Source organism: Mesocricetus auratus, unplaced genomic scaffold (genome assembly GCF_017639785.1).
Source record: "Mesocricetus auratus isolate SY011 unplaced genomic scaffold, BCM_Maur_2.0 Super-Scaffold_100004, whole genome shotgun sequence".
In the NCBI taxonomy this organism is placed as follows: Eukaryota; Metazoa; Chordata; class Mammalia; order Rodentia; family Cricetidae; genus Mesocricetus; species Mesocricetus auratus.
In genome coordinates this window covers 95,709,708-95,725,895 of record NW_024429189.1, presented here as the reverse complement: position 1 = coordinate 95,725,895, position 16,188 = coordinate 95,709,708, and the positions used below count along the sequence as shown (strand labels likewise).

General features: G+C 45.2%; 1 protein-coding gene across 1 annotated transcript; it reads right to left on the bottom strand.

Moving 5' to 3' along the window:
- Positions 1–10,079: 10,079 nt before the first annotated feature.
- Positions 10,080–13,902, bottom strand: Chchd5 (coiled-coil-helix-coiled-coil-helix domain containing 5). The gene is made up of 4 exons (XM_013112271.3): positions 13,715–13,902; positions 13,245–13,385; positions 13,000–13,165; positions 10,080–10,266 (listed from the first exon to the last, which is right to left on the bottom strand). Coding segments are annotated over exons 1-4 (339 nt in total). The 5' UTR covers positions 13,717–13,902; the 3' UTR covers positions 10,080–10,236.
- Between the last annotated feature and the right edge of the window lie 2,286 nt (positions 13,903–16,188).

Genomic DNA, 16,188 nt, shown 5'->3' with positions numbered 1-16,188 from the left:
CCTAGTGTCACTTTTAATTGGGGACTCTACCCTGGGATTTTTCTGTCTTTCAAGACACCAACATTTTTCAAGAACCCAGAACAGTTATTCATAGTGGGTTTCAGTTTCAATATGGCATTTCCTCATTCAAGTGGGACCACAGTGAAGAGTTTATGACGTTGTTATGGAAACATAGAAGTGGAAACTTGGCCTCTGGGGTGATCGGGAGAGGGAAGGTTCTCAAAGGAGCTCTTGACTGATCTTGGGACTGAGCAATGAGTAGGACTTGCCTGAGCACACTGTGTCGTTGAGAGCAGGAGCATTCCAGGCAAACATGTAGTGGTGAGGACAGCACAGCAGGCAGAAGGAATGGTGAGCTAGGAAAACGATGGTTTCCATCCTGCAAACTGTAGTGGGATCTAGTAGAGTCACTGTATATAGGGTAAACATTAGACTGTAACAGTTGTTTCTCACTGTATCTAGGATAACAGTTGGATGTATTAGTGTTTGCTGAAGGTAGCTGGACCTTGAGGAAATAATGTAGAGAACAGTGACTATTTTCTATGATTTGTAGAGCTGTTTTTCTACCACTCTGTTTCATATCTTGTGACTATCCCGGCACACTTGGAAGCCTTGTAATACTGGGTACTGCAAACAGTACACAATAGGACTAAAGATGGCAAGACTGTGATGGTTTTCTTCAGATAACATATAGGATAAATCACAGGGGCTTTGACATAAGAACTTGTTATATTCCAAACACAACCTTTGTGTTCAGTCAATAAATACAGATATTTGAAGTTCAGTTCTCAGAAACTGTTCCTCCCTGCTTCCAGAGAGCCTGAATTACATTTTGGGGTGACTCTCCTTTTTTGAACGAACCATGCAATGCACAAAACCCAACAGGAAACTTAACTGCTCCCTTTGAGAAATCCATGTAGATAACCTCATAGTCAGGTGGAGCCCAAGACAGAGGCCCTGGACTAGGAATGACCAACCATGGGCCAATGATTTGTTGGATAATTCTCCATGACAAGGATCACTACCCAGAGAAAAGTAAAAGACTTCGCTAAAGTCTTGAAAAATTCTGCCATGTAATATCAGGGTGGGAGGCAGTGGAGGGGTGGCCTAATGTGTAAGAAGATGTCTTCAGAGTGTATGTAAAAATACGACTGGGGTAAGAAGAGTTTCAGGGAACTAGAAGAGGTGTTAAATCAGATTGCTCTGAAATAGTAAAGATGACTATGCAGGAGGATTGCAATGGGGATACTGCAGGAGGAGAAAGAAGGGACTCAATTTCAACAGAAAGACATGGGTGGATTTAACAACCAATGGGCGGGATGAAGGGTCAGTGGGTGGGAAAGTCCTAAGAGTGCTACAAAGGTAGGGTGATCCTAGCTAAACTGACCTAGCAAGGCAGGTCAAGGGTATAAACACCAAAGTCTGGGGAGGAGGAAGTTGATCAAATAGCTAGGGTTAGAAGATCACACTAAGATAAGCCTGGGCAAGCCAAAGCTGCCCATCAGGCTGAGTCTGAGGTCTAGCCCAGAAGAGGGCTCATGGGAGTCTGACTGAAGTTTGGTCTATGAGCGAGTCTTAGGTTGGTGAAGAGATGAGAAATGAAAAGTGCAGCCACGCAGAGGTCACTGGTGACCTGGACAAGCTGGGAGTCTGAGGATGTTTTCCATACAGAACTGTGAATATACTAAAAGTACTAATTTTAGATATGACTCATTTCCTGTATCTACATAAGGAAATATTATGTAGCCATAAAAAGTATGTCATTTATATATGGAGTGATTGCAAGTTAAACTTCTAGGTGAAGAAAAGGAGAGGACAGAACATTATATATAGTAAGGTAGTATTTTTGTTAAAAGGGATAAAAATACACATTTATATATGTAGGAGTGTGTCTGCATGCATGCATCTGCTGATATATACATAAAATGTTTCTAAAAGGATGCAAAAGCATCTGGTAACCTTGGTTACCCATGAGGAGAGGAACAGAGACCCAGAGCAGTGGTGAAAGCAGTCTTTTCACCACAACTCTCTGTACCTTTTAAATTCTATATTATGAGCAGCTATCATTTATTTTTAAATTAAAATTACATATTTGATTCTTTCTGAGATTACACACTTGTGATTTACATCTTATTGGACATCTGTTCAAATGGTAATATAAGAATTCTCATACTCTTTCAAATTGCCATATGCATCTCATTTTATAGACCAAACATTTGTCCGGTGTTCCCAGTTCTTCATTCTTGCAAATACTGCAAGATCTGCTCTTGGACATTCCAGTTTGTGTCCAGATAAATTTCTTCAGCATAACTTCCTCGAATGGGGCAAGATAATTCCCCACTGCTTTCCATAAAAGACTGTTCCAGGACACATAGTGTCACCTCCCTCACAGTAGACTCAAGGTCAGTATTCTGCCCAAATTGTATGGGCGTTCTAGTTTCCTTTCTGTTTTGATAAAATACTCTAACCAAAAACAACCTGAGGCCAGGCGGTGGTGGCACACACTTGTAATCCCACACTGGGTAGGCAGAGGCAGATGGATCTTTTTGAGTTCTAGGCCAGCCTGGTCTACAGAGAGAGTTCCAGGACAGTCAAAGCTACACAGAGAAACCCTGTCTCAAAAAACAAAACAAACAAAAAAACTGGGGAGGAAAGTGTTTATTTGACTTATAGTCCCAGTCCACAGTCTATCACTGAGGGAAGTCAAGGCAGGAACTACAGGGGACTGCTGTTTGCTGGCTCATTCTCTTCCTGAGTTACTCATTCTTGCTGAGCTGTTTTTTTTTTTAAACACAGCCCAAGATGACTTGCCAAGGGATGGTGATATCCACAGTAATCTGGACCCTCCTCTATAAATGAATAATCAAGACAATCCCTCACAGATATGCCCACAGACCAACCTGATCTAGGCAATTCCCCAATTGATATTTCTCCTTGATTGTCAACTTGACAATTAAGGTTAACCAGGACAGTAGGATATATCTGTCACGACAAGAATGGTGCTGAGTGCTCACCTGTTTTCCCTCCAGAAGATATAGGTAGGGTACATTTCCCAGCAAGACTTGCAGTGAGGTAGGCCTGAGCTCTGATGAGAGCAACAGTGATGGGCTTCTAGAAGCACATCTAGAACTAGTCCCAATAAATGTCTCCCTGACTCTTGAGCCTTACCGTTTCCTTTATCTGCTTGATGTGTGAAGATGGGTGGGTGGAGGACTCCAAACCCTCCAGTGTTTCTGGGCGGAGTAAGAAGTGGTGTGAGCACCTTTGAAGCACATGGCTGACTTACGCTTGGCAGACATTCATACTCCCTTTGACCCTTCCTGCCCCAGGCAATGAGTCCATCCTTGATGAACCTGCTGGTACCACTTATGACGGGAAGTGAGAGGAAGCAGCAGCTGACCACTAGGCCCCAGGCCCTCTGCTACCACACCATCTCTACCCCCCCCCCCAACCCCGTGTCTTCTTGCTCTACCCTGAAGCAGACCACGTTCCATGATGGGACCTGGAGAGGTCATAGTGACCACATCCTTCATTCGTTCAAAACGTTTTCTGTCAATAGGCATGATGGCACACACCTGTAATCCAAGCACTCAGGAGAATGAAGTTGGAGAATATAACGCTCAAGGCCAGCCTGGGTTACTTGGCAACACCTTGTCTCACAAAGCTAAAAGAAAAAATTATGAACACTTACTGTGTGACATACACTATTTTAAATGTCTTTAATATACCGGCAAACAAACCAACAAGAAAAAGATTCCCGCCCTCATGTCCCTGCTAGTAGGAAAGATGGGGAGAAAAGCTAATGTTCTAAAAGGCACAAGGCAGGCAAAGCCCAATGTGTTCTAAGAGTAGAAAATGCTCACACATGTGGGAGCTTGGGAGAACATGAGTAATGAGAAGTAATGAGATGGGGGAGCCCCATTGTGTTGGATTTTGGGGGCTGCTGTAAGCACTTATGGGTTCTCCGAGATTTAAAGAAACTTTTTCTTTTTTTGGTTTTTCGAGACAGGGTTTCTCTGTAGCTTTGGAGGCTGTCCTGGAACTCACTTTGTAGACCAGGCTGGCCTCTAAAGAAACTTTTATTGTTGTTATCATCACTATTGTTGGTGTTAGTGTGTATGTGTATGTGGGGGGAGGAGAGAGAAACATTAAAGGACAACTTTTGGAGTCTGTTCTCTCCTTCCACAGTGGGTTCCAGGGATCTAGCTAAGGTCGTCAGGCTTGTGTCACGAGCTCTTTCACTCTCTGAGCCATGCCACTGGCTCAATCAGTACAGGAGGTGTTTGCCTTTGCGCACTGTTAGAAAAGTATTATACAGTCTGGCTTCTTTCTTACCAAGCCTCTGGCTATGACATCAAGAGCATCTAGACAGGCTAAGCAAAGCAGAAGCTGGACAACCAGGATGGTGGCTGCTGTGGAAACTAGGAGACAGTGGCTCATCTGGATCTGGTGCCAAGGAAGCAGAGAGAAGTGTCTGGGTTACAGGTGTATTTTGTCGGTGGCACACTGGTGATTAATATAAGAGGGAAAGGGGGTCAGAGGACTCTTATGTATTGGGTCTGAACATCTGGAAAAGTAGATCCACCCGCCTCAGGGGAGGGTGAGCATGGGCCAGTTCAAGAGCAAGGTCAAGAGGTCAGCGCTGAACACAACAAGACACTCTAAGCCACCAGAAGGAGTAGCAAGATTGCAGTTAACATACAAGCTTGAGAGGAGGTTAAATTCCAGAAACTTGCTACCTTCCATAAGTCACCGTTGTTGTATTTCTCTGTACCTCACAATATCGAATCATCCATTGCAGTGCCATTTTGAATGCTGTGACACACTGTATGACTTGCTACCTTTAAGTTCTATGTCAACAGATCATCTCTGATAATGGGTTAACTATTGCACTCTGTTTTGAGACAAGGATGGCTTCATTGTTCAACAGTGCAAATGTCATGACTTAAATAGTGAATGGAGAATGCTAAGTGCTGCTACTGAATGTATCCTGTTGAAAAGTATAATCATAATAACAATAGTATCTTCAGCACCAATCTCCAATGGGTAAATAATTAGTATCATAAAAACTTTAGGAAGGCAGGGCTGGTGATACACACCTGTAATCCCAGGACTTGAAGACTAAGGTAGCAAGATTATAGTAAATTTGAGGCCAGCCTGGTCTAACAGACCAGCAGAGATACATAGCAAGACCTTGTCTTTAAAACAAAGCAATAACAAAAAGCCGTTTGGAGGGAATGTGTGCAAATAGAAGCCAGATTCTCTAAGGAAAATCAGTCTTGAAAGAAAGTATGCTGGCTTTTATCACATAGCATGATGCTTTTTAAAAGCCAGGCTATATTCATGCCAATTAAGCCAGAATCTCTTGGGATGAGACCCACACTTTAAAAAGCTTAAACGTTGATTCAATATGCAGCCAAGTCTGAGAATTACCACTTCGATAAAATTCCTTATTTTTGGAAACACACACACACACACACACACACACACACACACACACACACAGAGTCTCCTTAGCATTGTTATTTATATATACATTTTCCCTCTTGCCTAGAAAAATAGTTCTAAAGGAGGATGGTCAACTGATTCTGAGGTCTCTAAAGACATAAAGTTAGCAGGCAGAGATTATTGGTGTGTACCACCACAACTGGTCGAATGCTAATTTTGGTTGATGTAGAAGTGCTTGTCTATGCTGTGCATTTGTGAAATTCAGTTTCCATTCACACTGCTGTGTGTATTCTGAGTACATACTCCCATGTTTTTCTGTATGTTGAACACTATGAGTTCTTTGCTTACTCTTTCTGTCTCCTAATCCTTTTGTATAAATCTTTGTTGGTTGTCAAACAAACAACATCATCATCTAGTCTTTGTTTTCAGTGGTATCTGGGTCATGCTGTTGTCCACTGTGACAGTTTGCTTGGTGAGATCTTTCCCTTCGTGGTCACACTCATTGTTCTACTACCGTGGCTTTCTGGGATCATCTCCTGATTCCCTGTCTCACATCCTTAAGCTAAGACAGTGCACCATGAGGGAGATTATGACTCAAGAACATATGGCACATTAACAGAACTGAGCCTCTGCCAAGCCATAAAGCTGTGACAAATTTTAAAAGAGTGAAATGTAAAAGATGTTACCAAACCAATTTAATTAGGCAAGATAACTAGAAAAATTCCCATATGGTTAGAAATTAAGAAATATACCTCTAAATTTCTAAATAATCCAATACCAATAAATTAGAGAGAAATTGCAATAATCAAATTTGTAAGCAATGTAATATACATGTATTTGTAAAGGAGAGGCCTGAAACTTCCACCTCAAAAAGGTACAGGTTGTGTGTGGTTTGGTGACACACCCCTGTAATCCCAAGGCAAGAGGATCAGGAGCTCAAGATAACTTTTTTGTTACACAAAAAATTCAGGCCATCCTGGCCTATAAGAGATCCTATCTCAAAACAAACAAGCAAGCACAAACCAAAATGAAGACAAACAAGCTAAAAGTAAATTATAGGAAAATGTTAACAAACTTGACATACCCTTGTCCATACTGATAGAGATAGGAAGCATAGCGTCTGAAGCTAGAGAGGCAGTACGACAGATACTACAGATGCTACAGGCCTTGGGATAGCATGGATATTGTGAGCAGATTAATATAACCCCAAATCATAGACAAGGTGATAAATTATCAGAAAAATACAACTACCAAACCAAACACAGCTAGAGAAATAAAACACCATAAATTTGTTCTGGTAGCCTACATATAGGTACAGATTCTTTGCCACCAAATGTCATTGGGAAATGAAGTCTCCATTTTTGTAATGTGTGAGGCCTCAAAAATGCTTGGGCCAATAGAAGGTAGTAGCATGATGCCTTTAAGGTTTCCCATTTCGCTCTGTTGGATTCTTTGGTCCAAAAAAGAGGCCAAATAAAAATGTTCTAAAATGTATTCTGAACCTCCATTTTTGTCTGTTCTCATCACACTTTTAGGAGAATGGAGCAGAACCCCACTTGAACAAAATAAGATGCCTGAAAACATCCTCCAAAGTCTGAGGCTCAAACCAAAGCTCAGGAAAAATGAGCTGGGAGTAGAACCTAGGCAGCACCCGCTCTTTGCCACCTATTCCCTCCAATCTTGCAACCCACATAGCACCTGGTAGCCCCTCCCATTGTTGACTATATAGGACTTCCACTTTGACTCCTAAACCAACAGATTTCTTTTGTTTTGGAGGCAAATATTGAAAGGAAACTCTCAATGGGTCAGGCTCAGTTTTCTAAGCCATGACACAAATCTCGGGATTTGTGTCAAGTGGCTGACTGCTTTTGGAGTCACTTCAAGGGAGAAGAGACTTGTCTCAGTGGTTAATCTGTATGAAGGTCATGGGCATTGTTAACCAAAAGTTCTAGAGATCAAGAGCCTTCTGAAATAGAGGGTTTACTGAGCCATTACAAACACTAGCCATAAAAACAAGGGTCCAGGTCCAAAGACAAGCTTTCACTATGGCCAGCAGTGGGCTAGACAGCAGTTCAAAAATGCCTGCTGGACCAGAGCTAAACCTATTTTGTTGTTGTTATTTCTTTGTCATATTTTTTGGGTCTTTTCACTAGCACTGGCTGACTTCAAACCTGGCAAACTTTTCACTTCCCCTAGAGATTACAAAAGGGACCCACTATGCTAGGTTAAGGGCATTTTGGAAAAAAAAAACTTCGGGGGAAAAAGAGCAACATAACCCATATTGCCATATAGTTTGCAAGGTGGGATAATGCAAGAAGCCTTGCTTGTGACAATGGCCCTCTCTGACAGACAGGGAGTTAGTAAATACACTAACTTTTTAGACACAGTAACTAAGTTCTATGCCATTCTCATAGGTCTCATTTCCCAACGTGGTAACCAGCTTGACAGTGCACTTAGTTAGCTCCACCCTAACATGTGGGTCCTGGGGATCAAACTCAAGCCATCAGGCTTGGTGGCAAGCATCCTCACTCACTGATCCATCTTGCCACCCAGATATACACTTTTTTTTTCATTTGTTTCTCTTCATTTTTTAAATTTAAATTAGAAAACAAGCTTGTTTTACATGTCAATCCCAGCTGCCTCTCTCCCCTTCTCCCCTGCCCCCCACCAACCCTCTATCCCATCCCTTTTCTGCCCCCCAGGGAGGGTGAGGCCTTCCATGGGGAATCTTCAAAGTCTGTCATATCATTTGGAGCAGGGCCTAGACTCTCCCCCATGTATCTAGGCTGAGAGAGTATCCCTCTATGTGGAGTCCCAAAGTCCATTTGTGTACTAGAGATAAATACTGACCCACTACCAGAGGCACCATAGATTAACCAGACCTCCAAACTGACATCCTCATTCAGGGGGTCTGGAACAGTCCTATGCTGGTTTCCCAGCTATCAGTCTGGGGTTCATGAGCTCCCCCTTGTTCAGGTCAGCTGTTTCTGTAGGTTTCTCAAGCTTGGTCTAGACCCCTTTCCTCATCACTCCTCCCTCTCTGCAACTGGATTCCAGAGTTCAGTTCGGTGTTTAGCTGTGGGTGTCTGCTTCTGCTCCCATCAACTACTGGATGAAGGCTCTAGGATGGCATATAAGGAAGTCATCAACCTCATTATCAGGGAAGGGCATTTAATGTAGCCTCTCAACTATTGCTTAGATTGTTAGTTGGGGTCAACCTTGTAGATCTCTGGACATTTCCCTAGTGCCAGATTTCTCTTTAAACCTATAATGGCTCCCTCTATTATAGTGTCTCTTTTTTGCTTTTCTCTATTCATCCTCGATTCAGACTCGATCTTCCTGCTCTCTCATGTCCTCCTCTCCCCTTCTCTTTCTCCTAACTCCCTCTCCCCTCACCCCATGCTCCCAATTAGCTCAGATCTTGTTCCTTTCCCCTTCTCTGGGGGACCATGTATGTCTCTCTTAGGGTCCTCGTTTCCTAGTTTCTCTGGTGGTGTGGACTGTAGGCTGGTACTGTTTAGCTCTATGTCTAAAATCATTTATGAGTGAGTACATACCATGTTTGTCTTTTGTGACTGGGTTACCTCACTCAGGATGGTTTCTTCTAGTGCCATCCATTTGCCTGTGAATTTCAAGATTCCATCTTTTTTTTCCACTGAGATAATGCACATTTTATTGGCTGTCTTGTCTCCCCCTTTCACTCCCTACCACTATTTCTGGATTCAGACTCAGAATACATTATCAGTGCCTCATCCTGAGACCTGGCTTCTGGGAAATTGCTAATCAAGACAAACCAGTCATGGATGCATCCAAGCCATGTCCTCTCAGTTTTCAATTTTTAAATTTATTTAATGAGGCAGAGTCTCAGGTGGCCTAGTCTGGCCTCAAACTACACAGCAGTGGATGATCTTGAACTTCTGATTCCCATGCCTTACTTCTGCCTCCGCACAACTGTTGTCAATAATAAGGCCAGTCTTTTGAGACAGGGTTTCTCGGTGTAACAGTGCTGACTGTCCTGGAACTTGCTTTGTAGACCATGCTGGTCTTGAACTCACAGAGATCCGCCTGCCTCTGCCTCCCAAGTGCTGGGATTAAAGGCGTGCACCACCTCTCGAAGACCAATATTTTTACATCCATTGCTCAAGGCCTGTGTCTACTGCTCAGCTGGTTTTGATTCAGCAGTGGAAAAGATACACTATTTATTGCTCCTCACACAAGCCTCAAGAGAACTGTATAAAGCGGTAGTGAATGCAGGTGCAGGGCACAGTGGCAGGTGGGGCATACTGACTGGCCTGTGTGAGGTCGGGGGGTTGTCTCTATTCTAGTTCCAGAGGGAAGCTGGGCATGGTGGCTCACACCTGTAACCTAGCTGTGAGTCTGAATCCAGTTTGGTATCCATAATGAGCTTCAGGACTGCCGAGACTTAACAAAACCAAAAACCAAAACCAATCTGGTGAGAGTGAGTGGGAGAGAAGCCTTTTTCCAGCGTACACACAGCAGGGACAGGGAATGGCCTAAGCCAGGGACAGGCACACCTCTTACTTGGCTGACTAAGTAAAGCCTGGGGTGGGTGCCCAAGCTTTCCTCCAGCTCCCCTAGTGCTTGCCCCCTTCAATGCTGTAGGCTGGAACCAAAGCCCAGTACTCTTTATTTACTTAGAGTCCCAAAGTCCAGGAAAGCCAGACCCACACCAGAGTCCTGAAGACTCCAAAATGGTCACTCTTCCAGATGAGGACATCATGTGGGCTAGTCAATCATGTCTAGTTTTCTCAAAGTCCAAGGGGGTCTTCAGGTGGCAGGAAGCGGCTGTGGCTGTGCCTGTGGAGAAAACATACCAACATTTACTGGCCTTGAGACCACTGGTGGGGAGATGAGGCAGACACAGTAGAGGCTGCCCTCACATAGTCCAGTCTAGAGGGTAAAGGTGCCAAGTGGTTTGGCCATTCGCCACGAGAACAAGTTGTCCACAGTAAGCTAAAAACCAGAGCTGGAAAGTAGTATTCTGTTTGTTTGGTTTTGGAGAGCAGAGAGAGATAGGGTCTAACTCTAGTCCAGGTTGGCTTGGGACACACCAGTAGCCCAGGCTGGTCTAGAGCTCAATTATGGAAGTCAAGCTGCTTTGAACTCAAGGCAGTCTTCCTACCTCAGCCTCCCTAGTGCTAGAATTACAGGCACATGCCAGCATTGTTACAAGTGGTGGGGATCCAGGAAGCAAAAATCTCTCATTTTAGCCGGGCGGTGGTGGCACACGCCTTTAATCCCAGCACTCAGGAGACAGAGGCAGGCGGATCTCTGTGAGTTTGAGACCAGCCTGGTCTACAAGAGTTAAAGGACAGCCTCCAAAGCCACAGAGAAACGCTGTCTCGAAACAACAACAAAAACCCAAAAAACTCTCATTCTAGGAAACTTGCTTTCAAAATGGAAGACAGAGACACCCAAAGAATAAAAAAGTCACCTCACAGGTAAAGAGCAAAAGTCTGTGTGCAGGAACAGGGAGATTGTTGAACTACCAGTCACAAAGCCTTTCTGTCACATGGTATCGTCATGTCTTTAATGTGAAGATTGGAGAACAGAGGAGGCCTAAATCTCAACACCCCCAATGAGGAGGAAAAAAACGGAAGCTGTGACGCCATCAGCATGAAGGAGCAGGACAGGGAAAGAACTGGGTGTTAGTTGTTCCTAAGGCACTGGAGAGCCTTCAACCATGAGGGGAGACAAGTTACTTAATTCCCATTTTGTTTTCCACTCTTACATTTATTAATTTATCTAAGCAGTGCTTGTGTGTAGATGTGTGTGTATGTCCGAGGACAATTTGCAGGAGTCAGTGATAGAACGCAAGTTATTAGGCCTGGCAGCAAATGCCTTAACCTGCTAAGCCACCTCCCTGCCCTAATGGCCATTTTTAGAAGCTCTTGTAGTTGCAGGGAGGAGCTGTGGGGTGACAGCAGGAATGGCCGGAGGAGCCTGAGGGGATGGCTGCTGGTCTAGGAAGAACAAAAAACCAACCTTACAGGAAGAGGGGCTGAAGAGATGGCTCAGCACTGTTCCTCTCGCAGAACCTGAGTTCAGTTTCCAGCACCCACACGGTGGCTCACAACCAGCCACAGCAACTCCAGTTCCAGAGGATCTCAGGGGATCTGGCACCCAATCTTGACCTCCATGGGCACTAGGCACACACATGGTCCACATGCATGCAGGCATAACATCAATACACATAAAATAATGAAAGGGCTTTATTGTCCAGATGCCAAAAACACTTGAAAGAAAGAAATACTCCTATGAGATATCTGAGCAACTGGTATGAACAATATGTAATCTTTCCTGAACATTTCCTGTGGAGAATTAAAGTCCTTCTGGGCAGTTTCTGCCCTCATAACCTAAGTCTTTCAACTACCCCTGTCTTGTGCAAATAACCAATGAATATCAGGTATAATTAGAGGGTAACCTTTAGCCAAGAATTCTCCTGAAGCACAAGATACAAGGGAAACAGTAGGGGTGTGAACCAGGATGGAGGGAGCTTAAAAGTAAGGGAATAGGGAATACAGGAGGTTTTCTGAGAGAAGAACCATGTAAACGGGGTAAGAATTAGACAGAAGATGGACTGGGGAGGGTAGTTCAGGCAGAGCAAAATAACTAGAAGCAAGGCAGACATGCCCTTGAATAACTACATTGTTCACTGGGGATGGAGCGTGGAGGTGGAGAACAGAAGAGGTTGAGACCAGAGTCAGCCAAGACCAGGTTGCGCTGAAGACGAGGACCAGTCTGGCTAAAGGGAAACCACAGAGAGGGCTCTATGTAGAAGCAGACATACATGGTAAGATTTCCTCTGAGATCATGCTGGGGCCATCACAGGGAGAGGGTTGGAAAGGACAGATGGGGCAGCACAGAAGACAGTGAGAAAGAAAAAGCAGGTTGCAGGGACAGAGGACGCCACGAGAGACCCCATGAGGTGGATGGTTAAAGGTGTGACGTGTCCCTCTGGAGTGGCCTGGCAAAAAACATCCAAAGGGTGCTTCTCACTCCTCCATTTCTGCCAACCCCAGAGCATTTTAAGTCTTTTTCTAACTGCCCCATCAGTGTCATTCATATCTCAGATACACTGGCTGTGTTTACGTATTGTGTACATTAAGGTCGTCTTTTGTGAACCCCCCACTCTACCTGTCACCCCCACCAGTACAGCTGAAAGCAATGAAAAGGACAAAATGGGCAAGAAAGGGAAGAACACAAGGGATCCAGTAAGAATCCGGAACCTTGTCTAGTGTGAGTGGGAAACCACTGGAGTTTTAACCAAGGGCAATGTGACCAGAATTCAGGCCATTATACGGAAGCAAGAGTGATTCAGGCAAGTCAGGGAGACGGCTGGGACAGGTGGCCTGGCAGGGGAGGTGTGTGAAAGACAGTTAGACTAAAGCAGAGGTTGCCTGCGACTTGGGGCAGACAACCATGTTCTGGATTCTGGATCCAAGGCATGTGTGGGAATCGGGTGGGGCTAGGACTTAAAAGAAGGGAGTTGTGAAGGGACGAAGAGATGATCTCGTGGGCCTCCTTTACCTCTCCAGTTGTGGGTGAACTCGCTGGCTGCACCTGCTCAGCACACTGCAGGAAGCGGCGCATGTGCTCTGCGCAGTTGCCTACTGCTGCCTCATTCAAGCGAAGACACTCCTCAAAGGCTTCAAAAGGCTCAGCACAGGCCTGGCGGATCTGGCGGATGATGGGGCTGTGGGAGGAGGGCATTTCAGACCCGGAGCACTCCCACCCCACTGCCGAGCACCCTCTAGTCCCAGTTTTACACTCACTGGGAGGATGTGCAGCGAGCAATGCTCATCTTAAGGTGGTGACAGTCCCGATGCCAGGACTCAGGCTTGGCTGCCACACATTGGCCATACTGTTCCAGCTCCCGGCTGCAGTATCGAGCAGTAACTTCCAGGGCTGCCTGCCTGTGGGACAGGGTAAGCTGAAGATAATCTCGAGTAGACAAGAAAAAGTTCTCATTTGGGTCTCTGATTGGCCTAGGGATCCAGGATAGATTGGGAAATTGTAAGGCTGCTATGACAGGGACAACCAACGAGGGACAGAAATAAGAGCTGAGCCCAGAGCGTTGTGGTACGGGGCTGGAGTGTTTGGAAAGACAGTGGAAGTCTTAAAACAAAGTCTGGTTATCGTGAGGCACGCCTGGAGTATCTCCAGTCTTGAATGCAGTCGTTTCCCACTGGGGATCATGCAGCCTGACAAGCACGATCTAGAGTTGTAGGGAGCTATAACTCACATGTCCAGGCGAGCTCAGGCGCCGATCCGTCAGGGAGACCCGCCTTTTCCGGTATCAGGCTGACATGGCGGCGCCCAACCCATACCTCCCGGCTTCACTCTTCCGGTCGCCGAGAGTCCAGCCACTCATCCCATCTAGGTTCAATCATCATGGCTGCGCTCTGCCTCCCCTTCCGGCTCACTGCTTTACCGGGCCGGACCCTACGTAACTACTTCCGGTCTGCCGGCTATTTTTGCTTCTGCTCAGTAAAAACTTCCGGCTTGTAGCGCTAGTCGCTTAGAGCTCACCGGAAGTATGGGATCGGAAGTGCTGCTGCTCCTCGGCACCAGAGCGAGTCGGGTTCCCTGTGGGTGTCGTCTGCGGTCTGCAGTCGCCCGCGCTGCCAGTTTGCACGCTGCAGCCGTGTCCGCCGCTGCTGGACTCAGCAACAGGGGCCTGACCTCTCCGCTGAGCTGCCACCGTTGGCTTTACTTCGGTACACGCTCCCCACCTTGCTTAGAACTGTTAGATTACATAGCTCGCCACCAAACCTGCCCCCTTATTTAGCCACTTCCTCTCCCCTGAGGCTGACTTCCAAGGTCCAACTTTCATTAACTTGCCCAACCAAAATTAAACACCTCACCCTAACACAGATCTCCCCCCTTACCTTTATAAACTACCATTGGCTATGGGCCACATCTATCTCCTCTCTATCCTGTGACAGTCCTTTGTGCCTCCAGGACAAATATCCCTTCCCCTTCTCTTGTTGCTGACAAATGTCCCTTCCACTTTGTCCTCTATCTCTGTCTTATTCCCTGTGCTTTGTCCCTCTGAGGCAAATACATCTTTGTGCTGAGAAGCTGGTCTTCAGGTGTCTTGTGTCAAACACCAGGTCCATTCACTGTGTACAGTGTGTGTGTGTGTGTGTGTGCAGGTGCATGACTGTGCAGGCCAGAGGCCCGTGGCAGGGTCTTCCTCCATTGCTCTGCACTACGTCTTTGGGGACAGGGTTTGTCACGGAACCTGGAGCCCAACAGTGAGTTTGACTGGCAGATCAGTGAGCACCTGGGATCCTGTCCCACATTCCACCCACTAGTATTCCAAGTGTGCCCTGCTGTGTCTTTTATGTGAGTGTTGGAGATTTAAACTCAGGGCCTCATGCTTGCACAGCAAGCGCTTTCCCCAGTCCCATGGCTATTTCTTATAAAACCATGACTTGGTAATTGTTCTATTGAACATCTGTCCCAGATAAAAGAAAACTGTTTCTATACACAAACATGTATGTGGCTTTCCAGAGCAGCTTTACCTGTTAATGCCCCAAACTGGAAATAATTGAATGTCCTTCAACATAAATGGTTTAACTAGTTCACCCATACTTTGGAGTACTATATAGCAATACAAACATATGGATTAATACATACAACTCAGATGAATTTAAGGGGGATTCTGTTAAGTAAAAAAAAAAAGTCAGTCTCAAAGCATTTTATTCTATTTACATGCATTTCTTGAAATTACAGAGAAGGGTTGAAGGGTTAGAAATACTAACAGAAGGCACAACATGACAAGTATCTTATGTGTAACACAAGTCTACACAGAGGATAACATTCCATACAACTATACGTAAATACACACAAAATTGGAAAAATTTGAGTAAGCTCTTGGGTTGTCTTAGTGTCATGTCAGTTTACTGGTCAAGAATCTACAATTTAAGATCAAAAGTTAATTAAAAGAAAATTAGCTGCCAAGCGTTGGTGGCTCACGCCTTTAATCCCAGCACTTGTGAGGCACAGGCAGGCGGATCTCTGTGAGTTCAAGGCCAGCTTGGTCTACAGAGCAAGCTCCAGAACAGCCTCCAAAACAATACAGAGAAACCCTGTCTCGGAAAAACAAAACAAAAAATTATCTGGTGCTGAGCAGTGGTAGTGCACGCCTTTAATCCTAGCACTCAGGAGGCAGAGGCAGGTAATCCCTGAGTTCAAGGCTAGACTGGTCTACAGAATGAGGACAGCCAGGACTACAGAAAAACAAAACCAATTTAGCTGGGTATTGTGGTATGTGTTGATAATTTTAACTCTGGAGCCTGAGGCAGGAAGATGACAGCCAATCTTGTGACTTCTACCCTCAGCAAAAAAGACCCTCAAAACCACAACTATCTGTGACACTAAAAGATCTGAAAAGTACCCCCAGCCATAGGACTGAGGCAAAGAATGGGGTCCAAAGCTGAGCTTCTTTTAATGGCAGGGGGAAGTATCAACCAGCTCAAGGTGTTTTCCTTCAAACGCCCATTAATAGCCATAAGATATTATACAGAAGCACACACAAAACCCTAAAAAGCACTCAAAAAACTCAAAGGTTAAAATAGAGAAAGGCAAAGGAACATAGCTACTCACTAATCAGATACATCCAGCCTTAGAGGAGGAAGTCCTGCCATATTTGAGGACATGGCTGAACCTTGAGAACACCAAGGGCAGCGCTGCATGATCTCACCATGAGTT

Excerpts from the sequence above, each read along its gene's own strand:
- Chchd5 (XM_013112271.3), bottom strand. Across the intron at positions 13,166-13,244 it reads GCTCGCTGCACATCCTCCCA|CCCCATCATCCGCCAGATCC; the intron begins GTGAGTGTAAAA and ends CTCCTCCCACAG. Across the intron at positions 10,267-12,999 it reads GTTCACCCACAACTGGAGAG|GCACAGCCACAGCCGCTTCC; the intron begins GTAAAGGAGGCC and ends TTTTCTCCACAG.